The sequence below is a fragment of the Poromitra crassiceps genome, assembly GCF_964638095.1.
Source record: "Poromitra crassiceps genome assembly, chromosome: 1".
In the NCBI taxonomy this organism is placed as follows: domain Eukaryota; kingdom Metazoa; phylum Chordata; class Actinopteri; order Beryciformes; family Melamphaidae; genus Poromitra; species Poromitra crassiceps.
The window spans coordinates 127,017,031-127,043,391 of NC_139623.1; the positions used below are offsets into that span (position 1 = coordinate 127,017,031).

General features: G+C 45.1%; 2 protein-coding genes across 3 annotated transcripts in view; one reads left to right on the forward strand and one right to left on the reverse strand.

Annotated features, from left to right (window-relative positions):
• The window catches only part of hspa4a (heat shock protein 4a), a 65,899-nt gene extending 54,986 nt beyond the window's left edge, over positions 1–10,913 (reverse strand). Inside the window, exons 1-4 of the mRNA XM_083640047.1 lie at positions 10,644–10,913; positions 8,847–8,904; positions 8,589–8,729; positions 4,541–4,663 (exon numbers count right to left, since the gene is read on the reverse strand). Of these exons, the coding sequence (XP_083496173.1) occupies positions 4,541–4,663; positions 8,589–8,729; positions 8,847–8,904; positions 10,644–10,750 (429 nt within the window). The 5' untranslated portion in view covers positions 10,751–10,913. The remainder of the gene's footprint in view (positions 1–4,540; positions 4,664–8,588; positions 8,730–8,846; positions 8,905–10,643) is intronic.
• Positions 10,914–14,266: 3,353 nt separating this feature from the next.
• The window catches only part of rnf14 (ring finger protein 14), a 38,518-nt gene continuing 26,423 nt past the window's right edge, over positions 14,267–26,361 (forward strand). For both annotated transcript variants that reach the window (XM_083643928.1, XM_083643929.1), the window contains exons 1-4: positions 14,267–14,310; positions 15,008–15,167; positions 16,865–16,995; positions 17,790–17,979. In XM_083643928.1, the coding sequence (XP_083500054.1) occupies positions 15,017–15,167; positions 16,865–16,995; positions 17,790–17,979 (472 nt within the window). In that variant the 5' untranslated portion in view covers positions 14,267–14,310; positions 15,008–15,016. The remainder of the gene's footprint in view (positions 14,311–15,007; positions 15,168–16,864; positions 16,996–17,789; positions 17,980–26,361) is intronic.

A 26,361-nucleotide genomic window follows, 5' to 3' on the forward strand; every position in this document is an offset into this window, starting at 1 on the left:
AGCAGCATCTCTGCCTGGTATGGAAACTGCAACGGCAAGGACAGGAAGAGACTGACGCGGGTCATAAAGGCCGCGGAACGCGTCACCCGCTCCACCTTGCCCCGCCTGGAGGACATCTATAGCAAACGCTGCAGATCCAAGGCAACGAAAATAATGAAGGACAGCTCTCACCCAGGCCACCACTTGTTTCAGAGGTTGCGCTCTGGGAGGAGAATGAAACACCTAGCGGCGAGGACCGAGAGATTGAAGAATAGCTTCTTCCCTCAGGCCATCAGGGCCCTTGATTCATAATAGTTGGTACCCAGTGCACTGTGTTCACTGGCGTTTTTATCTTGCTTACTGTTTTCTTTTCTTTTTTCTCTTTGCCTTATGCAGTGCACCATGTTCACTGCTGTGTATCTTGCCACAGTCTCTATTGCCTATTGCCTATATACAGCGCACCAGGTGCAATACTGTACATTCTTACGGTACATTCTGGTATACTTTCCTGGTTTTCTACTGCCTTTCCTCCTGAGTTTTTTTTTCAGTGGGGAACTCGCTGTGGTTATTATACCTTACTATGTGCTCGTAGCATTTATCATTTATCAGGGGATCTTGTTGCGGTTACCGTACTTTTGATTATGTGCTCGTAGCGCTTATCAGACTTTTTAGCTATGTTTTTCGTGTTTGTCTTTTTATCCTGTCTGCACAATATGGGAGCGGCCGCGGCCTTAATTTTCACTGCTCTTGACATGTCTGTGATGCTGCATGTGACTAATAAAAACCTTGAACCTTGAACCTTGCTGGTTGCAGCTAAAAAATATTATTTGGCCAAACAAAATTCCTTTGTTTTCACTCTTTTATTGAAGGAAATTATTTTTGAGGTGTCATTATATCAGAAAATATTAGCTTCAGAGTCAATGATGTGCTTGAATGTTTAATTTCACAAAAGGCTCATTATCTCAGCTTCTAGAAAAAAATTGCTGTTTTTCGTTAAATCAAGCCATCTTCTCCGGCTCATAACTAAAGAACGGAAAATGGGATCAATAAACTTTTTTTGCAGATGATAGAAGAGAGTCTCCTCGTTCTTTGTGCGTGTTCACTGTTTACATAGTAATATCACACAATATTCTGTGGGCCTCGAGAAATCACTGAAAACGCTCTGAAACTCTGGCACTGGGAGCGTCCGTTCTCCAAAAGTGGCTGGCACTCAATGAGTTAACCATCGAAAACTAAACAGTTCATCCTTGAGTCCAAGTCGATGTTTGAGGCAAATTTGATGAAATTGTCAGCACCAGTGGCTCCTGCATTACATTACTGGCTTTCCTTGGGAAGCTAAGCAGGTCTGGCCTAGGATACTCCTTGGATGGGAGAGTGGTGCTGGAAGCGGTGTTGGAGGACCAGTAGGAGGTGCTCTTCCCCTCTGGTCCGAATGGTCTGATGAATAATCTGATTTGATTTGATTGATTTATTTGGATCCCCATCAGCTTATGCAAGCATAAGCTACTCTTCCTGGGGTCCACATAGAACATTAAACATTATACATTTACATACAAGACAATCAAATAGGCAAAAATAATACAACACAAAAAATAAAATAGAGAGTTCCGGCTCTATCTCTAAGAGAGTTCGGCTCTATACATGCGACAGTACAACAGTAATCACTAGAGATGCACCGATTGCCATTTTCTTGGCCGATTCCGATTTCCGATTTTTGAATAGTCTGACTTGCCGATACCGATTTTGGCCGATTCCGACTGACCGATAATTGACGGGTTATTTTTTGATTTTTTTTTTACTTTGCTTTAATAGAAAATTAAGATTCATGTCACATTTCTTATCATTTGCATGAGGGGCTCCAGATGGAAAGTAGCCTATGGCTAAATCTGTTACAAAGCATCTCTTCCCCTATGGGGTTTAATGTTTTTTTTGTATATGTCCCTGCCAAATAAACGAATACAATAAAAATAAATAAACATCAAAATGTTATCCCTGGACGACAAGGAGTTTATAGCTAATAGGTCTGGAGCCCAGAGACCTTCGAAGCCATGCCCACTCTACAGTTGTGGATTTCGCTGTTCTTGAGTAGATTAGGAAATGAGTTTGAGTTGAGTTTACACACAGAGTCCGTTTCTTTTAATCCGCCATCCGAAAAAAAAATCATCACGCACAGTAAAGCTTGCACACTGGTCCGATGCGTTTTATTATTATGTTCGTCATTCTATTCGCAATACGAAACAAATGGTCCTCCTCTCCTGTATCCACGTTACAACGTGACTGACTGACAGATAGCAGCAGCAGCTGATCTGCAGCAGGCAGCGGTGATGTGGACTGCAGCTGGTCGGGGAATGTACCACAGGGCTCGATACTAGCCTACCTTCACTTCGCCAAGCCGGCTGTGTTGCGCTGTGGCAGGGGAGAGAGAGGGGCCGGTGAGGTGAAGCGAGCCGCTCAGACTGGAGTGGACTCCAGCCGAGCGGGACTCGGCAACGTACCCTGCTCCTCCGCGGCTTATTTTCAACTTGCATGTGTGACAAACTGTACAATTTCCACAATGAGGACGACATGCTGGCGTGTGTTTCCTTTTGGCTGCTTGGGGTGCGCGCACGTCACGTGAATGCTGCAGGTAATTGACCAAACAAAAAAAGGGGAAAGCCGACCGGCGCACAGAATCGGCTATGTGGACTGACCGGAGCCGGTCACCGGTCGGGGCCGATCACGTGAAAATCGGCCATTTCCGGTCACGTGCCAATCGATCGGTGCATCCCTAGTAATCACCTGTGTTCAAAACAGTCTCATAACATCACTTCCCAGACATACACTGAATAACATTGATGAATAATCTGATGAATAATCTCCCCAATGCCCCAGGGCAGAGACAGGGACTCGGACTTCGGATGAGACGTTAAACCGAGGTCCTGACTCTCTGTGGTCATTAAAGATCCCATCGGCACTCTTCGCAAGAGTAGGGGTGTAACCCTGGTGCCCTGGCTAAAAGAATTCCCAAACAGGCCTTCCTTCATTCAGGGCCACCTAATCATCCCTCATTACTTAATTGGCACATTCAGTCCTCAACTCTCCACCGTGAGAGCTGATGTGTGGTGAGCATTCTGGCGCAAACTGGCTGCCATGCATCACCCAGGTGGATGCTACACATCGGTGTTGGATGAGTTGAGTTCCCTCCCCTCCCTCCCTTGATATGTGAAGTGCTTTGAGTATCTAGAAAGGCACTATATAAATCCAATCAATTATTATTATTATTATTAAATTCCATCAAGGCATTCCATAAGATATCGAGTTAACGAGCTTGAAAATGGCGTTCGAGAGGTCACAGTGACCTTGGCCTTTGACCTTTGACCACCAAAATCTAAGCAGTTCATGCTTGAGTCCAAGTCGATGTTTGAGGCAAATTTGATGAAATTCCGTCAAGGCGTTCCTCAGATATCGCGTTAACGAACATCGGACGGACATACGTACAGACGGACAACCCGGATCCATAATGCCTCCGGCCTGGCTATCGCCGGCAGAGGCATAATAAACTGTGCGTGTATCCGCTAGGCATATTCCTGTCAGTTGGGTGCTGGGGTTGCGCTGGGGAGCAGTGGTCCCAGTGGACAGGAAGGAGATTGAAAATAACGTTAACTCAGCAGTGGCTTCAGAAAGGCACTGGTGCGGGCGTTCGTTTTCAGGCAACTAGTCATATGGAGAAACTACAGAGACAGAAAGGCTCAATTGTGGGAGCAGATTGGCTAGACACTTAATATTTCTGCCTGGTGAGTGCTGTGCTTTTTATCACAGTATGTGTTGTTAGCTGACTGTTAGCTATCAAGCTAGCTACCGCTGCTAACGTTTTCAATCTGCGTCCTTGCATGTTGTGTGGTGTGCTGGGATCGGTGCTCCTCTTCCAGCGTTTAACTGTCAGAAAAAGACATTTAGTGGACATCTACTGCCTGTAAGCTACAGATGATAACTTTATCGTTTTCACACAAGTGCAGTAGGCTACATTGCACGTAAGGACGCATTGGTCACAATGCGCAAATGCGGTCCAAAAAAACATCCGGTTAACCGGTTACACGCTGCCAGAAGGTCCAGTGTACACATTTAGAAAATGTTGTAACCGTTGACATCCCTAATTACCGCAATATCACAGGAGAAATGGCCATTCTGCTACGCTTGCCATATATTTGGGACACAACAGTTCTGGGAGTCACCGACGTGCAAAAGGCATTTTAGGCAGAGCCTTTGGGTGCAACATTTGATCTGCTGCAGGAAGGATTATCAGACCTTTTGTCTCTCGGTTCCGCCGGCAGAACGCATCGCAGCAGACAGCTGTGCAGGACACAGGGTCCAGCTGATCAGTCGTGCGAGTTAAATGTTCGCTACATCAGAACTTATTCGAAAAAGGTGCATTCTCATGTTTAAGATAATAATACTGAAGGATATATATATATATATAACTGTAATTACTTTTTTTTAGAGCTCAATTTAAGAGTTTTCTATGGACTTGCAGACACCCTGCTAAAGCTTGCAGAGCGGTGCTGCTGTGTGTGCAGATGCTTACCGAGATGACGCAGTCTACCACTGGTTTCTTCAGTGCACTCTCAGCAGTCTCCTTCAGTTTGGTCAGCAGCATGCCGGTGACCTGCTCCATGCTGAACACTTTCTCCTCCTCCATGTACATCACCTAGTGGGAAAAGACAAAGGAGCAAGGGATTATTCCTGGGACCAATGGCTATCCGGTTGAAGCAGAAAACAAGCATTTGCCATCACAGTTAATGAGTCTTTTAGAGAGCAAGTCTTGAAACTAGCCACCAGAAGTTAATTTGTTCCCTGAGCAATGTGTTCCCTGAGACAAATATCCACAGCTGTCACCTGCTGTCACCAATTTACTGACTAAGAAAAGGTGGGCAATGGGCACAGCTTGGCGTGTGTGAGCATCATTGCTGATTGCTCATCAGAAGCCAATCATGTGTAAATGTTTCCATATTTCACTGTGGGTGCCGCAAAACAGTCGGGTGACTTGAACTGGCCAAAGGGCAGTTAAGTGGACAAAGGTGACCCTTGCTAACTCGTGGCACTAGAATTCATGCAGTGTACATTGTCTGTAGAAGGCATTTAGCCATGTGCAAGGGTCAGAGCCAGAGACAATATTTCTGATCTTAGAATGATCCTGTAAGAGAAAAGAGCTGAGGTCAAATAGATAGTTTTAGAATCAGAGTGAGGATACAGGAGAAGGTCAGCCACTTCTGGTTGCACACCAGGAGAGAGTGGGGCAAAGAACATCATCAGGAATAACCCTTTATGTTTTCAATGCTCCATATCTGTTAAATTTCTTATGGGTCTCCCTTTGTCCCTTGTCTGGTTTGGTCACACAAGCACTCAGGACAAGACTCGACTGGAAAGAGTAGTACGCCGAACATCTAAAATCATCGGCTGTAGTCTCCCCTCACTTACATCACTCTTTTCCACAAGAATAATCAGGAAGGCTAAAAAAATCATAGCAGCCCGCTCTCATCCGGCACACTACCTCTTTAATCTCCTCTTATCAGGCAGGAGATACAGAAGCATCAAGAGCAAAACATCTCGCTTCAGAGGTAGCACCTACCTCCAAGCCATTAGACAGGGAGTTCCTCAAGCCCCGGTAGGCGGTGTCTTCTCTGCCTACTGGCCTCTGGCCTACCGGTTACTTTATAGATTTAACTTTTAGTGAGTTGAGGCAGGCTGTATTAATTGCACGAATCTGGGGGACTCGGTCCTCAGAGCCAGTCTCACACACACACACACACGCCCCCAATCGTCATGTATGTGCCGTGCACAGAGCACATGCATATTTCCGCACATCTTTCAACTCACGTCTGTTCTTCCCCTCAATCGCCTGTCATCCGACCTTCACTGTCAAAACATGTAAGGTAAGCAAGCTACGTAATTAACGTGCTCTGATTCAGCTTTTGAAAGATGAAATAACTTAATTAGCGATTACACGGTTAATAATGTTGTTTGTGCTTTGGTCCTAAATAACGTTACATTGACTTGACAAAAATGTCCTACCAGTTTCTTCATGTGCGGTCGGTCTCCTGTCGGCTCGGATCAACTTTCACTCTCCCACAGCATCGGTTCCATCATCCATTTCATTTCCAATAGGCCCTTCAAACCGCAGCTTGTATGAGTTGGGCTAAGTTAAAATGATAAACCAGCTTGCTGAATACGAGTGAACAAGACTTTGAACGCTGGCATTTTATCTCTCTCTCTGCTTATTGCCTTTCCAGGGATTAACGCTACCGTGACTAGTGACTAGTACTATCTGGCAAGTTGCGGTCAACTTTTTGAATGTAACTAATCGCAAATGGCTCACTTTTTGGCAGAATCGCCACTCCTGTTTGCTAAACTACGTTAGTTTGTTGTTTAGGGACATCTGGTGGTCGAGCCACCACGGAGCAACTGTTTGTGTTTGAAATAGACACTTTTCACGGGGACCATTTGTGTGTCGAAAAGGCAGAATAAACACAGCAAGCAAAACACGAATGAGGGCTTCCAAATTCCAATCATGGAAGTTTGAGACAATTAACTTTTCAACATTGTAAAAACCACAGCACAGTAAAGAGGCTGTGTAATTTGATGTTTTCTTCATACATCTAGCCTCTTAAATTTGTTCTCAAAGTCAACCAGATTCATGCATTTTAGTTTAAAATTTATTTATTTTTCTTACCGGACCCCCCAAGAGGGTCCAAGCAAGATCCACCCACCACAATCTCTCCAAATCCTGTGGGAAACATAGTTATTAGTAATTTCTTTGTTCTTAAAAATATATATTGCCTGTTTGTGTTTTGCAATATGGATATTGTTTTATTTATAATTAAATTGAGCATTGGGCCGTTTATAAGAATGTTTATTTGTATTATTTCAATTGTCACACTCATGGATACATATTTAAGGTTTGTTTATTAATTGGGAAAAGGACCACTGGAACAAACGCCGCGAACATGATCCGGCTACTTTTTCAATCTGACTGGCTACTCAAAAGTTTGGGGAACTCTCTGATTAGACATCTGAACTTGCACTGATTCATTGATTACGTTTGACCTATAGCACTGAACTGAGCTCGCAATTCATGACAAATGATCCCTAAATAATAGGACTGCCCCTCACCAAAAGTTTTCCTGCTCGACCAGTGACCATTAGTTAAAGCCATTTGTCAACTAATTGTCGCACGTTTATGATATTACTTTTATTTTTTTACACACCCAAGTCACATCTGCTCGCAGTCGTGGCCACCGGTGGGGTAGGGCTCTGTCTCCGGCTTGGCTGCTGGAAGGCAGCATCGCCGTGGCAACACTGTGTGTGGACACAACAGCCAGAGTCCTGCACAGGTCCAGTTTTGCAAACCCGCCGTGCCTGGACCCGTTACTATAAGACTCATGATCCAACCTGCCACCCCTGATTAAACACACAGGCAGGTTACATACACAGTCACTCACAAAGGTGTATCACAGGCTAAGTAAGGGAGGCTAACGTTATCCGTCTGACTCGTTGGCTCCAATCAAACACGTTGCCTCAGCGGCTGAGTTTTGAATGTTTATTATGTGCGGTCTGCGGCATCAAACAATGCGGTGTGCATACCTGAAACAACGGCGATTATGTAGGAACAAAGTGTCAAATGTAGATTCAAGTTACAGAAAAGAAGGACTCCAAAAATCTCCCCTCTCCCTGACCAAAACACACATCCCCACTTCATGCCCAAAATGACCCTAAGTGACGCTGAAGCAGTGTGCGTGCAGGTCAGGACAAACACAGATGAAGTTGGATTTATGTTTTTGCCTGTGACCAACTGACCAAAGAAAACTTGGTTGACTAATGTTAATGATATTAAAACGATTTGGTCGACACATTTTCAGCGCCGGGCCCGAATATGACCGTCGGGAACGATGAACGTCTTTACCTCTCGTAGTGTGACATAATCAAATGCCAGCGTCCGGGTGTCTGGGACGCCTCACAACACCCCTATTTTCTCACCAAGTTTGACAACTATTACAAGTTCCTTTTGACTTCAGCTTGAAGTGCAGCGAAACACAAGTGTCCCCTCCCCGTAACCATAGCAACTCACACTGTCTGCCTGATGAGAGAGAAGAGGGAGATTGAGGGAGAGCAGCAGCAGCAGCAGCGAGCTACACAATCTATTATATTGTAGCCTGTAGGCTACAAATATAGTTAATATACCAGGCTAGATTTTGTAACCTATAGGCTATGTCTCGCTTTCTGCTGTGGCACTGTGCTTGTCTGTCACGTTTTCACTCCGTGACTCCATCAATTTGATTTTGTTTTTCACTCCGTGAGAAAATAGACTTGTGGCGTTGCGGGTCCTTCCCGATGTTCTGCGTTAGGGTTGGCAGTCCTGGTCGGGATCAGACTTGTAGTGTTGCCAGTCTCCCGGCCGAGACACGTCACAAATAGTATGGCTGGATTGCCTCATCTGACATGGTGACATGGTGAAAGACACAAAATATTGTGTAGTCTGAGCCCGGCATAAGACTCTTCTCGTCGACTAACAGTTGGTGGACTATTACGGGGCAGCGATACTAAATAATTTTTTGAAGTGCTACTGTTGATCTTACTTTTATGCCGGTGGATCCAGAGGGCATCTGGGCCAGGTCGTACACCAGGCTGGACTTGGCTGACTGGATGTAGGGGTCAGAGAAGGGCCTGCCATGGAGACGCTTGAAGCCCTGCACTGTGTTCTTACAGTTGGTCACCACCTGGACAGGAGCGAGGAGAGGAGAGGAGAAAAAAGGGAGGAGGTAAAGTCACGACACTGGACGCCTTGCATTTTAATCACAAAGATGAATATGAGGAAGGTGAAGAAATGATTTCACCTGGCTTTTTGCCGCTGCTCCTATAGATCGATTTCGTGGTCCAAATGATACAAACGATCTGGAAGACACCAAAACAAAAATGTTACGCTACAACCTGGTGGTGTGCTATTCCTCACAAAGAGTTTCAGATCTCAAGTAAGCTGATATCGTCATCCATCTATTTGTGAATACACCCAACTCAAGATAGATAATCAGGCCTACACAAGACACACCATTTCAGAGCCCAAACCCACCCACCCAAAAACAGAGATACAGGACAGTATCCAAGTGCTTGGAAAGTCTGCATTCAATGTTTTGTTCCAAAACGAGACATCCGGCATATGAGTGTATCCCCTTTAATTGTTTGCATCAAAGTCAAAGCTTTCAGTTAGTAGCCTACTTTTAAAAGTGAAATGTTTATGAATGAATCTCAAATAACCATTTTTTCCTAAGATGAATCATAGCCATTTTCAAAGAAACACTTGTTTCTTGTATTATAAAACCAAAATAGTGGGTGCAAGCCACTTAGTATTTCACATAGTACAGCATATACAATGTCTGAAGTGCTGTCCTCAAAACACGTGGCTCCCAATGGGTTGCAGACAGTCTAAACTGCCTGTCATCATCATCCCTTCCAAAAGCAGATGTCAGAGCTACAGTCGCTGTCAACAAATGTGTGTACTTGCTGAGGGGTCAATCCTACAAGTCTCTGTGAAAACTGACAAGAGTCGCTGGTCAACATCTAAGCCTGAAAACAGAGTAGTAGGATTTTGGCTATGAGGTGGGGGGTTTTTTGTTGACACATTTGCTCCTTAATATTAAATCTAAAGGAAAGAGCACAGATGGTAGAATATTAAGCAGGGGTAAAATAAGCAGGGGTAAAGGTAAAATAACACTAATAGCAGGCGGGAGAAAGCAAGAACTTGTGTGGCATGGATATCATGTTTTCTAAAAAAGCTGATGAAGAAATACATCACTTTGAAAAGAATATTTAAGAACCAGTTAATAAGCAGGTCTATTGAGCTCGCAAGCCAAGCACATGTCAACATAAATGATGTCAAAGGCCACCTCAAAGCATTGGTGCCAATGTCAGACAGTGTGTTGAGCAATTGCGATGAACTTGACAGTGAATGAAAACGACTGTAATGCTTGGTAGAAAATCAATCATCAACATAGCTGTCAAAAAACAGTGAATGCAAACCGGATTTGATTTCTTCACCTACACTTATAGCACTGCAAAATTGCTAGAAGATTCCAGCTAGTTATTGGTTGATGTCGTCATAACGCAAGACGCATGTTTCGTAACGCGGGGCGTACCGGTTGGCTGGGCACTAAACCTCGCGTCACCAGGCTCTTCTCGAGGGGGAGCGCCGCCCCGCTCGTGCTTTTATTTTACAGGATAGTACAGTCATTTAACGGGGAGCTTAGCTAGCTAGCTAGCTAACTGGCTTTCTGAAGACTATATTGATGGTGGTGAATAATAATGTATGAAGACAAGAACATAAATTCTAGATTGTCCAGGCTTCGTTGTCAAACGTTACCAATGTGACTGATTTACCCACCCAGAAAGGCAGATTATGGAACAAAATTGGACACAAGTTTAGGTAGTGGCTAACATTATTAGCTAGCTCGTCCCCCCTAAAGCTGTATTCACGTGCATTCAACGTTATCCTCATTATCAGCAGCGGCACACACACACAGGCGCTAACCCGGGCGCTAGCAAGCACGCAAACGTGAACAACTCTCCTTATCAGAGGCCAGATTTATTCTTCCCGAATGAATTATAATTCCAAGATAGATGAACTATGTTGTACTTACGGTGTACACCGGTCGCTGTACTCGTTAGCGACAGTCTCAATCCCTCCGGCTCGGGCTACAGCCACATAGCAGCTTTGAAAGCCCAAGTCAAATCCCACCACTGACATCTTCCGCAATATGACCGTATTCTATCTACAGGATGAGTTGCAGAAATAAAACAAACGTATGGCTACAGTCTTAAAACGCTGTATAAATCAGCGGACTAACTGAAGCAGGTTGTGTTATCACAGATCAGTCTACTTCTGTTCATAATCCACGGCACTGACTGTTGTTGACCCGGTATCTGGTCTCTGCCTCTGGCAGGCTGCACAGCAGCAAGGTGGTCTGCTCAAAGTCTCACCGCCTCTCCCAGGAAGCATCGCGAGATTTACTCGGTTCTCGAGCACTCTGGACCTTTCCATAACCACGTGGTGTTCTCTAGTACAGCGTTTCTCAACTGGTGGGTCGCGACCCCGTTTTGATTGGGTCGTGGACATTGGCCAATTTTTTTTTCTTTCCATATTTCATTAACTGGATTAGCCTAGTCTCGGCTCCCAGATTGAGGGCTGAGTCTAGGATTAGCCTGACCAGTTTTACTTGTTTAACAAGCTGAAGCATATTGTAACAAAGTGAGTATTCGTCCAAGGAACTGGAGACTTGAAGTTGGTACAGGCTTTTTATTCTTGTCTTCACACAGTTAGCTCCTAGCAACTAGCTTCGCTGCTAGCTCTGCAACCACCCGGTCAGCTCCCTCGCATAGCCTGACTGGCCTCCGCCCCGGCCGCTGGTCACATATATCCCCCTCCCCCTAGGAACACACCCACACATATCAGTTCCTAGCCAAGCACGGAAACACCCCAATACACGTAATTACCCGATACGCTACATTTCCCCCACACAAATTTAATGTCGCTTCCACGCGACATGCACAACCCACACACACATCCCCCTGTACCAAAACACACCCAACACAATATTTTTTCCCGTCACCACATCAAATTCTAATTCCCCAACAAACAGTCTTTTCTTTTCAGCACCCCCGTCATAATGTCCAGTTTTCATTAGGTACTCCGTAATGTCTAGTTTTCCATTAGGTACCCCCATAATGTCTAGTTTCCCATTAGGCACTCCATAATGTCTAGTTTTTCATTATTTCCTTTCTTTTTCACACATTTCAATTCAACCCACATTTACCTTAGCTTTCTTTTAAACACAAGCCCCCCTTTTGTTTGTTCCAGTAGCCAAATGCACGAACGAGCACCGGATCGACATCCTCGTCCTCCGGTCTCCACTCGCGCCCGTCGACTCTCCAGCTGACCCTGGCGTCGTCCTCCCGGCCTCGCACTCGCTCGTTTTTCCGTCCCCCTCCTCCAGGGTTGAGGACAGCAGAGCGAACACCACCGGCGTCGATCTTCCCCTCGGCTCTCCGCTCGTTTTTCCGTCCCCCTCCTCCAGGGTTGAGGACAGCAGAGCGAACACCACCGGCGTCGATCTTCCCCTCGGCTCTCCGCAGTGCAACGTTAGGGGGTGTATAGCGGTTAGGCTGGGCCGGTTCCCCCGGCGGTAACCCCTCTCGCTCACTCGGAGACACGAGCGTCGCTCTCCCGACTGTAACAACGCTGCAGACGATGTCCCTCTCTTCCCTCTGGCTGTTCCCCTGCAGCACCGTTCTCCTATCCGTCACCACGTTCTCTTCTCCCCGGCTGCTCACGCTCTTCCCAGCCTGCGTCTCACCTCCGGCCTCCACACTCTCAGTGCAGTCCCTGGCCAAGTGCTCCGGTGACTGGCAAGTCCAGCAGAGTCTCACCTGTCCGCCGCCTGCACGTCTCTCTTCTCCCGCTGCCCCCCGATCTCCGACAGCCTCTGGACACTCTCTGGCTAGATGTCCGATCGCGCTACATGCCCAGCAGGCTCCCTGCTGTCCATGTCGTTGTCCCGCATACCCGGTCCGTCTCCCGGAACCGCCTCGGCACCACCTCGCCACGTGGCCCGGCTCTCTGCAGGTCCAACACAGTCTCTTCCGTGGCTCCTCCAGCCGCTCTCCCCGCTGCATTACCTCCGCGCTCATCAAGTCCACCCGCTGCATGACTTCTCGCAGCGCCCGCATCACCTCTACTGCCCAGGCAGGAGTCTCTTCCACCAGCCGTCCGACCTCTCTCAACACACGGGCCTCCATGCCCGCCAGCATCGAGCTGATCCCCGCCGTCAGCTCTCCTTTCCTCCCGTTCACCGATGGCCATTCTCCGCGCACCATCGCACGTGGTTTTAGCAGCTAGCAGTTAGCAGTTAGCACCCCTGGTAGCTAACTTACTAGCGCTAGATCTAGAGCCAAAAAGCCGCACCACCCGTCTCTTTTGCCGTTCCTTCTCACCCTCTCCCCTCTCGGCCGAATCAGAGGCGTTACCGCTTTACTGTCTGACACCAATGTAACAAAGTGAGTATTCATCCAAGGAACTGGAGACTTGTAGTTGGTACAGGCTTTTTATTCTTGTCTTCACACAGTTAGCTCCTAGCAACTAGCTTCGCTGCTAGCTCTGCAACCACCCGGTCAGCTCCCTCGCATAGCCTGACTGGCCTCCGCCCCGGCCGCTGGTCACATATATCCCCCTCCCCCTAGGAACACACCCACACATATCAGTTCCTAGCCAAGCACGGAAACACCCCAATACACGTAATTACCCGATACGCTACATTATGCTCTGCCTGTAATTCAAGAGAAGTCTGCCTTTTCATTTCATATTTAATTTTAGTTCAATTCAGATGATTGAAACTGGATTAGCATGGCCCCAGTTTAATTAAAAGTTATGACTAAAAAGCATATAGCCTGCCTGTGATTCCTTTTTATTTCATATTAGTTAAATTCAGACTATTGAAACTGGATTAGCATGACCAGGTTAACTTGTTTTATTATTATTATTATTATTATTATTATTATTATTATTATTATTATTATTATTATTATTATTATTAACTTGTTTAAAAACATATAGGCATGTAATTCAAGATAAGTCTGCCTTTTATTTCATATTTCATACAGTTCAAATAAGACTTTCTGAGCATGACCAGTTTGACTTGTTTAAATTTAAAAACATATAGGCCTGTAATTCAAGTCTTATTTCAATTGGTTTTTAGCCCTATCTGTTGCACTTTTTTGTTCATTTGAGGTTTATAACAGTGCATGAAGGCATTGTGTATTAAATGAATGCACTATTTTTTGTGCAATAAATTTGAGTGGTTTAAAAAAAAATCTGAAATTTGGGTCGCGACTTCATGACAAGGAAAATAGTGGGTCCTGAGGCTACACCAGTTGAGAACCACTGCATAATGTATTCTCAAAACATATCCCTCCTATACTGTATACCTATGTTTTCCAGTTCATGAACTCGCTTGAAAATGGTCGAACCACGCCATCTAGAGGCGTTATTCCACTTTTTAAGGTGGACTGGAAAATTGCAATCGGGAGCTGCGAATCGGATGCCAACTTCAGCGTCCTTGCCCAAGGACACTTCGACATGCAGACTGGAGGAGCCGGGAATCGAACCACCGACCTCTTTTATCCAAAGCGATTAGTGGACGACCCGCTCTACCTCCTGAGCTACAGCCGCCCTATACTTGAAATCTGCAGGGGGCGCTGCTGCGTTTGTCTAATACATAAGCTGTCAACAAGACTCAGGAGTTCCGGGGCAAGGTAACGCATTATTTTAGAGTGGGTAAGGTTATTACATGTGTAAGTGACTGTTACATGGTCGTCAGTAACGTTGTGGCGTTACAACAGGTTATGTATTGCCACAGCATGGCCAAGATAAAGTTAGCTAACGTCAAAATTAGCTAACACTAGTACTAATGCTAGCTAATAACGTTAGCTCAACTTTTCCCTAATGATGACATTCGCTAGCTAGCTAGCTAGCTAACGCTACATCTCTTCTTGCTTGAAGTTTGCTACATAGCTTCTGTGCATAATGCTGGTCTTTGCTGTTTAGTTTAACGTCACAATAGCGGTAGCCTACAGTACGTTTATAGTTAACGCTAGCTCACTAGCGTGCTAACTTTATGGCAGCAGCTATATTACATCGTGTTAAACACTCATGCTTACCCCTGTAACTTACTTTCTGTAACGTTATACCAGTGCAATATCAAATTAACCTAGCTAGATCAAACAATCCATTATGATATAGGGCAGTTGTCTCGTCTGTCAATGGGCAAGTGCTGCTGTTTTTATGATGTTGATGATAATGCCATGGCAGCACAACTCAGTTTGTCCCTGATGCTGCTTTTTGTAATGTGTCTTTGTTAATATTGCTGTGTTACTACTACAGTGTTTATCATGCTGATGTCGATGAATTCATCATGTTGATGAATCTGTGTTATTACTTATCTTGGTGCAGGTATGTAACATGTCTGAAGACCGGGAAGCCCAGGAGGATGAGTTGCTGGCTTTAGCAAGTATCTACGATGAGGAGGAGTTCCACAGGGCCGAGTCGGCTCAGGGAGGAGAGATTCAGCTCTGTCTGGTGCTCCCGGCTGATTTCAAAGTTGTTGTCAAAGGTACAGTAACGTAAATTATGTGAGAACAGTATTCTGTAAGTGGAGTGTGACAACCCTCCCATTCTCCTGGCCCTGGCTGGTTGTCTTGCAGGTTGAGGTCGTCGTTAGGCTGATGGAGTGCACCTGGGCCCAGTGTCCTCTTTGGCTTTATGCTGCATTCGTTTATATGTAGGGACACTCTGGAGTAATGACGTCACATCCATTTTGTTAGCGTTCCGTTTGCAGAAAACTGGAGCTGGGAAGTTCACTGTTGCGAGTCAGCTCTTGGTCAGATCCAGTTGCTAGCCATTGTTAGCAATAACAGTTGATAACAAGGCATTTTGCGCATACAAACACTGCAGCAACATGTCCACACCGATAGAAGTTATGCCCTATGTATATATATATTTTTTTTTCATTACAAACAGACATCATACAATACATTACAATGTGCAGCATACCCCACAACCCTCCCTGTATTTGCGAAAGTGTTTCCTCCCACAGAGGTAGGGTTGCACGATATACCGGTACTACAACAGGACCGCGATACCCTGGCATTAAAAAGGATACTATACCACGTTAATTTAGTACCGGTACTTTTAAAAATGACATGAGTTGCGTTGCATCCATGTGCCACCGTCTGTTTCTCCACCGTGCTGCAGCTTTGTGCTGTCTGTTTCAACTCCCTGTGGGCTTGCCAAGTCCGCCCTCCCCTGTCTCACAACACTCCACTCTCCACTCCTCTGTTCAGCCGACAATAGCCGTTCAAATAGACGACAAGAGCCCCTCTGTGCACCTCCCTACCAAGTCTGGTAGTTTGTGGGCATATGGTTTCTGAGATACAGCTAATTTAATGCAAGATTTTTCGAAACCCCATTCAAGTCACTGGGAAAAAAAACTTGCGCTTAATCACGAATAGCGGCCAAACCGCTTGACCAAACCCTTAGAAAAGTCATAGCAACCCTTTCCTCAATGAGCCGCACGTTTTGAGTTGTGGCATGTCTATGTGCCGCGAAAATTGTGGGAGTTATTATGCGCCAAACTTTGTGGCAGATATAATAATATATATATATATAATAAGTATGTGGGACTTTAAGATTGTGCATTGCTTTTTTTTAACAATAGACCTTATTCGCTAACTCCGGACAGCGCCATATTGTTGACATACCGTCCTGCAGCTGACAACTATAGTAACGGCCGTTTCTGTTCCATTACAAAATAGCGATAGTGATGACAGCAATAAAAACCCCAGAGTTGTTGTTTGTATGCTGCCGTTAATGCCTGTAATAATAAACAAAAGAAAAAACGAGGTGAACAGACTTTGCTGTGAGGAGCTGTCAGAAAGTTTCACCTGTCTCTCCTAACTATCCACACATCTCCTGTGCTGCTGACGTATCCTCCGTCTCGCTCCCTTCACGTCTGTGGACGGTAGAGATAGAAACAAACCACGGGGACTTTATTGCTGTCATTACTACAGCCGTGTGTAACGCACGACACCATCCGAACACAATTGGAACGATACAGGTAACGCTAACGGCGGCTAGCTTCCTATAAACTCTGCTCTTACATAGGCTGTCACTTAAAGCGGCTGCGCTATGTCAACAACATGGCGGCAGTGGGCGTGCCCGTACGTGAGTGACGTCAATCGAATAAGGTCTATTGTTATTAGCCAGAGGCTGACAAATTTAATTGACTCTTTACTCTTCTCTCATTGGCAGGAGAGAAGCAAGCTGAATATAATGTCTGCTTCCTGCCTCCTTTGGTGCTCAACTTTGAGCTTCCTCCCGACTATCCATCCACCTCCTCACCTGTCTTCAGTCTCAGCTCCAAATGGCTGACCAGAGCGCAGGTAAGAGTACGTTTAGGCAGCTTCACGAAGTATCTGCTGCTACATCATTACTAGGGCTGGGACGGATCAGAAAACCCACGGATCGGATCGCGTGACGGATTTTGAGCCACGGATCACGGATTTTTCGGATCAGCAAAAAAAAAAAAAATAGGCTATATCAGATTTTTTCTCTCAAAATTAGATTTTCGATTTGAATTTTTAATACTATTATACTTCTCTAACCATTTGTTGCCCTGCACAGCTCAAAAAATATTTTTTTCTCATGACACAATTTATGCTTTTACTCTGAAGGCAGAACAACAACTTCCTGTTTTAGGTGGCACTGCGCCTAACTTCCTGGCTGTTGCTAGCTAACGTAGTCACTTGACACGGGTAGGCTACAGACCAGACCGGGTGAGTCTGGACACATAACGTTGATGCTACGTTATGCTACTCGGTGGCCCCACGTGTTGTTTTGTTGTTATGTGTCCAAGGCAACATTTCACCGTCCGGTGATAATGTGTTCGTGAAACGTGTGCGCAAGTTTGTGTTGCAAGTTTGTGGTGCAAGTTTCCCCTTACACAATCAATTCCATACATTTTTACTAAGGATTTGAAGATGATCGTGGAGTTTTCTGTAGTGTAACACTATATAAAACTCCAAGATCATCTTCAAACCCTGTTGAAACTGTATGGAATTGATTGTGTAAGGGGAAACTTGCACTTATTCCTGAGAAGTCCTTATGATTACACTCTTCAACGATAGCTTTCCTGTTCCTCACCGCTCCAGTGCCTTCTCCCCTTCTGCCTCCCCAGATGAGCTCTCTGTGCAGTCGCCTGGATGAGCTGTGGGAGGAGAACCAGGGCTGCGTGGTCCTCTTCACCTGGATCCAGTTCCTCAAGGAGGAGGCTGTAGACTTCCTGAGCATCCAGTCCCCTCTGGAAGTCACCAGGGTGGGAAGTAAGGCAGGTGGGGAGCGCAGGAAGAGCGAGGCTGCACCCACAGGTACAGCACGTGTCTTGTTGAATGAGCGTTCTTGTTTGTCTGGAGCTTTTTCATATAGCTCAGTGGTCTGGAGGCAGCTGTGTTGGCTTAGGTACCACTCTCAACTCGGTGACTGCCAAGCCAACAGGCAAGCACACAATAGAAATAAATGTATTAAAGCAGCGTTTTTTTTTTTTTTTTTACCATGCACCCCGGGTTTGATGCAATGTACACCCCCCCCCCCCTCCCCTGCCCCCCATCGGAAAGAAGGGGGCGGGGGCGTTATTTATAGCCGCATGTAGTTTGAGGATTTTCTCAAGAGAGAGAGAGAGAGAGAGAGAGAGAGGTGGCCGAGCGAGCTATATAGTGTGCATTAAGAGAGGGAGCAGTGGTAGGGCGAGAGACAGACAGAAGCAGGGGCGGACTGGGACCATAATTCAGGCCGGGCATTAGATACCATGCAGGCCAGGCCAACACACGCGGACACACATGCCGGCGACGAAGAATTTGGGCCGTTTGAAGCAAGATTTGGTGAATATAATGCTAATGTGATGTTACATGTTACCTATTTGTTCACTAATAGAATTCAACATTGCCTAGATAATTGCAAGTATAATATGAAGACGTAAAAACAAAAACATGCCTCTGTACAAAAGCTTCACTGCAAACTTAATTTAAGGAAGAGTGCAGTGTCCTGTCTTGGCTTGTCTGAGGTTAAATGCAAATACAAAAATAATAAAATCAAATTGCTTCATCTCCACTTTAAACTGTATTGTGCAGTCCTACTGATAATCTCATAAAGCACATTAATGTGAAATCAATAAGCATATAGCCTACATGTTTCACTTTATGCTCTGAAATTGTAGCCTACCTGAAGATTCCTGATTCTGATCAGTTCAACACCACCTCCAGCTCTGCAGGAGCACCTGCTGCAGTGCTAGTGCTGCTTCTGCCTCCTTCTCCACTTTTGTGAAGAAAACCCCAGAAGCAATCCAACCCATACTTTCAGTTTAGCCACTACTGTTTACAGTTGACCAATGGGATTTTTTATATAGCCTAATATAAATAAATAAATACAAATTAGTGTTATTAATTGAATTTCTCTCGAATATTCTAGAGGTAATAGACAATTGTCTACCACTGATATTGTAGTTTAGGCCAAGACACAACATAGGCTGCTTGCTTTCCACCTCTCTGCACCTCTTTTCTTCTCCATTTTGGAACCATTGAACAGCAAGCCCCGCCCACCCGTGCTGGGGTCTCAGCAGCTTCTGACTGAAAAGTTAACTCATTCCTCTCTGCCTGCAGCCTGCCTGCCTGCTATCTGCGCAACTAGGAACACTTATAGCCTACATACTGGCCTGCTGTTCAGTGACTGGCCTGGCTTGCAAAAAAAAGGGAGGATGGTCCTCCCTTATTTTTTAGAAGAGATGGGGGATTTTATATAATAATATATATATTATTTTATAAAATATCAATCAAATGTGTTTTTATGCCTCCGCCGGCGATAGCCAGGCCGGAGGCATTATGGATCCGGGTTGTCCGTCCGTACGTACGTACGTCCGTCCGTACGGCTGTCCGTACGTACGTACGTACGGCTGTCCGTCCGTCCGTACGATGTTTGTTAACGCGATATCTGAGGAACGCCTGGACGGAATTTCATCAAATTTGCCTCAAACATCGACTTACACTCAAGGATGATCTGATTAGATTTTGGTGGTCAAAGGTCAAAGGTCAAGGTCACTGTGACCTCTCGAACGCCATTTTCAAGCTTGTTAACGCGATATCTGAGGAACGCCTGGACGGAATTTCATCAAATTTGCCTCAAACATCGACTTAGACTCAAGGATGATCTGATTAGATTTTGGTGGTCAAAGGTCAAAGGTCAAGGTCACTGTGACCTCTCGAACGCCATTTTCAAGCTTGTTAACGCGATATCTGAGGAACGCCTGGACGGAATTTCATCAAATTTGCCTCAAACATCGACTTAGACTCAAGGATGATCTGATTAGATTTTGGTGGTCAAAGGTCAAAGGTCAAGGTCACTTTGACCTCTCGAACGCCATTTTCAAGCTTGTTAACGCGATATCTGAGGAACGCCTGGACGGAATTTCATCAAATTTGCCTCAAACATCGACTTAGACTCAAGGATGATCTGATTAGATTTTGGTGGTCAAAGATCAAAGGTCAAGGTCACTGTGACCTCTCTAACGCCATTTTCAAGCTTGTTAACGCGATATCTGAGGAACGCCTGGACGGAATTTCATCAAATTTGCCTCAAACATCGACTTGGACTCAAGGATGAACTGATTACATTTTGGTGGTCAAAGTTCAAGGTCACTGTGACCTCTCACACACCCAATTTCCAAGCTCTGTAACGCAACATCACAGGAGCGCCTTGACGGAATCTCTTCCAATTTGCCTCAAATGGCGATTTGGACTCCAGAATGAACTAATGGCGGAGGCATAAGTCCGCGTTGCGGTCGTTCTAGTTTCTTAAATGCTTCGACAGTGACACCTGTAGGGCACTGATGGAGCGGCATGCAGACAGAGCCTGTGCCAGTCTGTCGTGCCCACAGGGGTACACTACAATAACATTCCCCTCTTGGGCTGTTCAATTCCTTGGTAATTTATCCCAGGCAAATCTATGATTGGTTGAAAAACACATGCAATTCAGAGGGAACAGTGAAGCCTAAACCGCCCTCACCAATCACTACCAATCAATTAATTTATTCAACCAAATTGGTTGTTGATTGGATAGATCGGTAAGATTGACATTGTATTGTCCAATGATGAATGAGTCAGACTCTCAACGCTGAATCCAGCTCCACTATAGGAAGCGAATGATGACATCAAAATTCCACTTTGCTGTGATGACCTGACAGTAATAGATATATTTACACGACAGTAACAGCATATTATATGCCCCTTCTTATTTTTATTTTTTATTTTATCAAGCAGTAAGTTAGCTCACAAGCCAAGCAGTCATTGCATTGTATTACGCGAGCCAACACTAGTTTAGATTTCAGTCTCCACAAACACTGGGATACTGCAACGTCTCGGCTGCACGCGATTACAGACGGCATGGATGTATTGTGCAAGTAGGGATGTAACGATAACTGGTTTTAATGATAACCGTGATAAAATTCCTTACGATAACCGTACCGTTTCAAATTTTCATTATCATCAAAACCATGGTACCGTGGTACCGTGATTTGAAAAACATGCTAAATACTGTCCATCATCAACCAAAGTTGGCAACAGTCTCCCATTTGCAAACATGCAGCCTTGGAGAAATTATTTCAGTGACTGTATCAATCCTTTTTGGGTCTGAGTTTTCAATATAAACATAAAATGATTTCAGTGAGTCTCTCAGTACTTTTTGAACATTTTCAGATATTTTTTTATGAATACCGTGATAATACGATAACCGTGATAATTTTGGTCACGATAATCGTGATGTGAAATTTTCATACCGTTACATCTCTATGTGCAAGTAAGTCAATTAAGTTCCAGTTATCCGGGCCTTCTAGTAAGCAGCACCAAGCAGCGCTATTTTTTTCGTATTAATATGTTTCATGCTGCATAGCCTGTCATTTTGCAAATAAAAACGGCGACCTTAAACTCCCACATTTTTAAACTGAATTTGGCCGGTACATCTACGGCTGACAGCGAGCTCATTTTTAAAGCTAGAGTGATGATCTTTATACCATATGAAAGTAGAAGAAATACAGAATCAATTGGGACCAAGCATGTCAACCTAGCATGTTGGGAAGGGGGGGTAAATAATGCTTCAAAGTTGATTAATTTGTCGTAACTTTCCCCTCCATGCAATTGAATGTAACTAAACTAGTTTATTGGTATTAAGTTGATGACAGTAGCTGATAGTCACTCCCCCTGTCTATACGACAGCTACTGTCACCAGAGCCGTTTTCCCACATGCGTACCCGGAAAATTACCTGTAAGTCAATATCAGACATTTCCCTTCACACCTGGGCGCTCGCATGTAGGAATATAGCAGCGAAATTGCCTGTATGTTGGGGGGCGGGGCGGCACTGCAGAGCGGGTGGGGAGTGACGTGTCGGCAAAACTCCGATGGTGAAATAAGTTTGCTTGTCACACAATAAATCACACTCGTTTAACTTAAGAGGGCATGTATGTTGTATCATTCACATTCGCTAACCAGTCTTTGAACTGAAATATTTGAAGAAGTTGGGATCCGTGTCTGAGAGAAATAGCCTGGCTGGTTCGATGTTTATCCGTTCACCTGCGTCGCGTTGAAGCACTTTTTACAGACTGGCTTCGTTTGATGTGTCCGGGCTTGCCTTTGCTGTCGGCAACGTAAGCAAAATACTTCCACATTTCGCTTCGTGCATTTGCTTCGTCTGTGTCCCTGTCGGGCTGTGACTGAAGGAGGAGGACTGAAGGACTGGCCAGAGAGCGAGCAGGCAGCAGAGAGGGGAGAGGGGGAAATCAGCACGCCCACACATGAAGCTGACATACCACTCTTATTATCACAAGATCATTTCGCCAGTTTGCTTTAATGTGCGCGAATGATTAGATTATGCCCGCTGGAACATTAAGCAACGTGTGTACACCTCGCCCATGAGAGAAGGACCGGTGTCGCGGCAAATGACTTGACACGTTTCACACTTGTGTCCCTGATCACGCATACCGCTCTTCTGACTGGCTCGAAACTGGTGAAATGTCCGCGATGACGGGGTCGCGCTTATACCGGAAAACAACTTTCACACATGAAGGCATTAGACCACGTTCCGGTCATTTAGCAGTAAAAAGCGCATGTGGGAAAACGGCTCAGTACAGTAGTGGAGTGGTTTTATTATGCCTCCGCCGGCGAAGCCAGGCCGAAGGCATTATGGATCCGGGTTGTCCGTCCGTACGTACGTACGTACGTACGGCCGGCCGTCCGTATGGATGTCCGTCTGTACGGATGTTTGTTAACGCCATATCTGAGGAACGCCTTGACGGAATTTCATCAGATTCGCCTTAAACATTCACTTAGGCTCAAGGATGATCTGATTAGATTTTGGTGGTCAAAGGTCAAAGGTCAAGGTCACTGTGACCTCTCGAACGCCATTTTCAAGCTTGTTAACGCGATATCTGAGGACGCCTGGATGGAATTTCATCAGATTCGCCTTAAACATTCACTTAGGCTCAAGGATGATCTGATTAGATTTTGGTGGTCAAAGGTCAAAGGTCAAGGTCACTGTGACCTCTCGAACGCCATTTGCAAGCTTGTTAACGCGATATCTGAGGAACGCCTGGACGGAATTTCATCAGATTCGCCTTAAACATTCACTTAGGCTCAAGGATGATCTGATTAGATTTTGGTGGTCAAAGGTCAAGGTCACTGTGACCTCTCGAACGCCATTTTCAAGCTTGTTAACGCGATATCTGAGGAATGCCTGGACGGAATTTCATCAGATTCACCTTAAACATTCACTTAGGCTCAAGGATGATCTGATTAGATTTTGGTGGTCAAAGGTCAAAGGTCAAGGTCACTGTGACCTCTCAAACGACATTCTCAAGCTTGTTAACGCGATATCTGAGGAACGCCTGGACGGAATTTCATCAGATTCGCCTTAAACATTCACTTAGGCTCAAGGATGAACTGATTCCATTTTGGTTATCAAAGGTCAAAGGTCAAGGTCACAGTGACCTAACAAATGCCATTTTCAAGCTCGGTAACGCCATATCTCAGTAACACATTGACTAAATCTCTTCACATTTGGCTCAAATATCCAATTCTGCACAGAAACGCCTTGATGCAATTTCTTCCAATTTGGCTCCAACATCCACTTGGACTCAAGAATGAACTAATGGCGGAGGCATAAGTCCGCGTTGCGGTCGTTCTAGTTTATTTATTCATCAAACCTTTTACTGACAAACTAACTGTAAATGGCTTACTTTATTTTGCATTGCATTGCTCAACCAGAAATTATTCCCAGATCAACTCTGTTTCTCCTGGGTCTAAAATGCACCAAATGACAGCTGTTTAATCCATCTTATTTGTTTGTTTAAATAATGCAGATTGTTTAATCAATCTGCATTGAAAATGTGCAAAAATCCACCAGCTTCTCACAACAGTTGTAGCCTATAAGCCAGTGGTTTTCAAAGGGGGGTCCACAGCAAAAAGGGGGAATAATCTATTTTCACTATAATTCCATCCATAAGTAACACAATGTAAGCTAGTGTAGAAGTGAGTAACTAAGCTAATAATAACCATAACAGCACAAATAATTGCCAAAAATCTTTAAAAAAAATATACAGTATTTACTCTGAGAAATTAAATAATGAGGAAAAAGGAACAATTATTGATGGTTAAAACTGAATAATTAAAGTAGGAAAACTGTGCGCACATCCAAAACCACATTGGGCATCAGGTGCAGGACAAATAGGTGAAATCAAAAAATAAAGGAATTGTCCGCACACTGATTAGCAGCTCCCGTTTTTATTTGCTCAAGGTTGGCAAGCTTTCGACCCTACTGGGTCTTCATCAGGCATTTAATGACATCACAACAGTCTAATCCTAATGCTAAATTAAATTGAGATATTCCTCTAAATCAGCCACATTTTTAACCTCCCTTGCTTTCAAGCTCAGGAGCCGAACTGATATATATATATATATATGTGTATATGTGTATATGTGTATATGTATATATGTATATATGTATATATATATATGTATATATATATATATATATATATACATATATATATATATATATATATATATATATATATATATATATATATGTATGTGAGGTCTCCAGACCAAATTTCAAGCAGAAGGCCACTCATGCATAACCCGATCACCCCCTGACGTCAGTCAAGTTCTAGTATGACGTGGTCAGTCAAAGTCCAAGTATGACGTCCGCAATGACGTCAGATATGACGTCAGTTAATTCTCATATATATAGCAAGGGTTCTACGTCACCTCTCTCTCTCTGGCCGATCATAGCAGCAGCTAGCTTCACGGCAGTCCATCTCCCCTGAAGCCGTCCTACTTCATACTTGGACTTTGACTGACCACGTCATACTAGAACTTGACTGGCGTCAGGGGGTGATCGGGTTATGCATGAGTGGCCTTCTGCTTGAAATTTGGTCTGGAGACCTCACTTCAATCATGAGAGGCCAGTTGGTAGGATTTAACGAACTTTATTTAGCAATCGGCGTGCATGGCAAATACTTTGGCGCATGACTCCATTGGCCAGTGGCGCTGCTCTTGAGGCAAGAGGAGGGCATCTGCGTAGGCTAGGAAAATTGGAAATTGCAGGAGCCAACTCGTCTGTTTTAAGAGACTACAATAACCTAGTAGCAATAATAACAATAGCGATGGTCACATAATTAGGGGGTGATCACACAGAGAAGCGTCATGCTGCTTCAAAAATGCCTAGGCAGACAGCATTGGGCAAAAGTGTGAGGAGCAGGGCTGTGTGAGGAGCAGGGCCGTGAGGAGCAGGGCTGTGTGAGGAGCAGGGCTGTGTGAGGAGCAGGGCTGTATGAGGAGCAGGGCTGTGAGGAGCAGGGCTGTGTGAGGAGCAGGGCTGTGTGAGGAGCAGGGCTGTGTGAGGAGCAGGGCTGTGAGGAGCAAGGCTGTGTGAGGAGCAGGGCTGTGAGGAGCAGGGCTGTGAGGAGCAGGGCTGTGAGGAGCAGGGCTGTGTGAGGAGCAGGGCTGTGAGGAGCAGGGCTGTGTGAGGAGCAGGGCTGTGAGGAGCAGGGCTGTGAGGAGCAGGGCTGTGTGAGGAGCAGGGCTGTGAGGAGCAGGGCTGTGAGGAGCAGGGCTGTGAGGAGCAGGGCTGTGAGGAGCAGGGCTGTGAGGAGCAGGGCTGTGTGAGGAGCAGGGCTGTGTGAGGAGCAGGGCTGTGTGAGGAGCAGGGCTGTGAGGAGCAGGGCTGTGTGCGCAACCGGGTTAAACACAGCTAATATCAGCTTTTCATCTGTTTTCCTCTGTCCCACTGTTCCCACCACATCAAACAGCATCAAAACCGGAAAGAAAGGTCTTATTAAAAAGAAGAAGAAAAAAAAACTGTGCACATGCTGTTTGTTAAAGGATAATTACATTTTTTACAACCTGGACCTTATTTCCAGGTTTAATTATGGTTTTTAACTCACCCTGAAAGGTTGGTTTGATATCCATGCACTAACGTTAATATGCTTTGATCTGCGACCTGGAAACGAGGAATACGGGGCATGTGGAATGCGTGTATTTACGTCCTGTAAATAGCATATTTTCTGACACGCAGCGGCTCATATGTTTATACGATACTGACATGAATGTGACCGGCTGTATTTAGGGCTGGCACGGATCAAGGATAATCCGTGACCCGTACGGATCAGCCCCCACGGTTCGGAACATCCATGGTCCGCTGACCTCCCCCC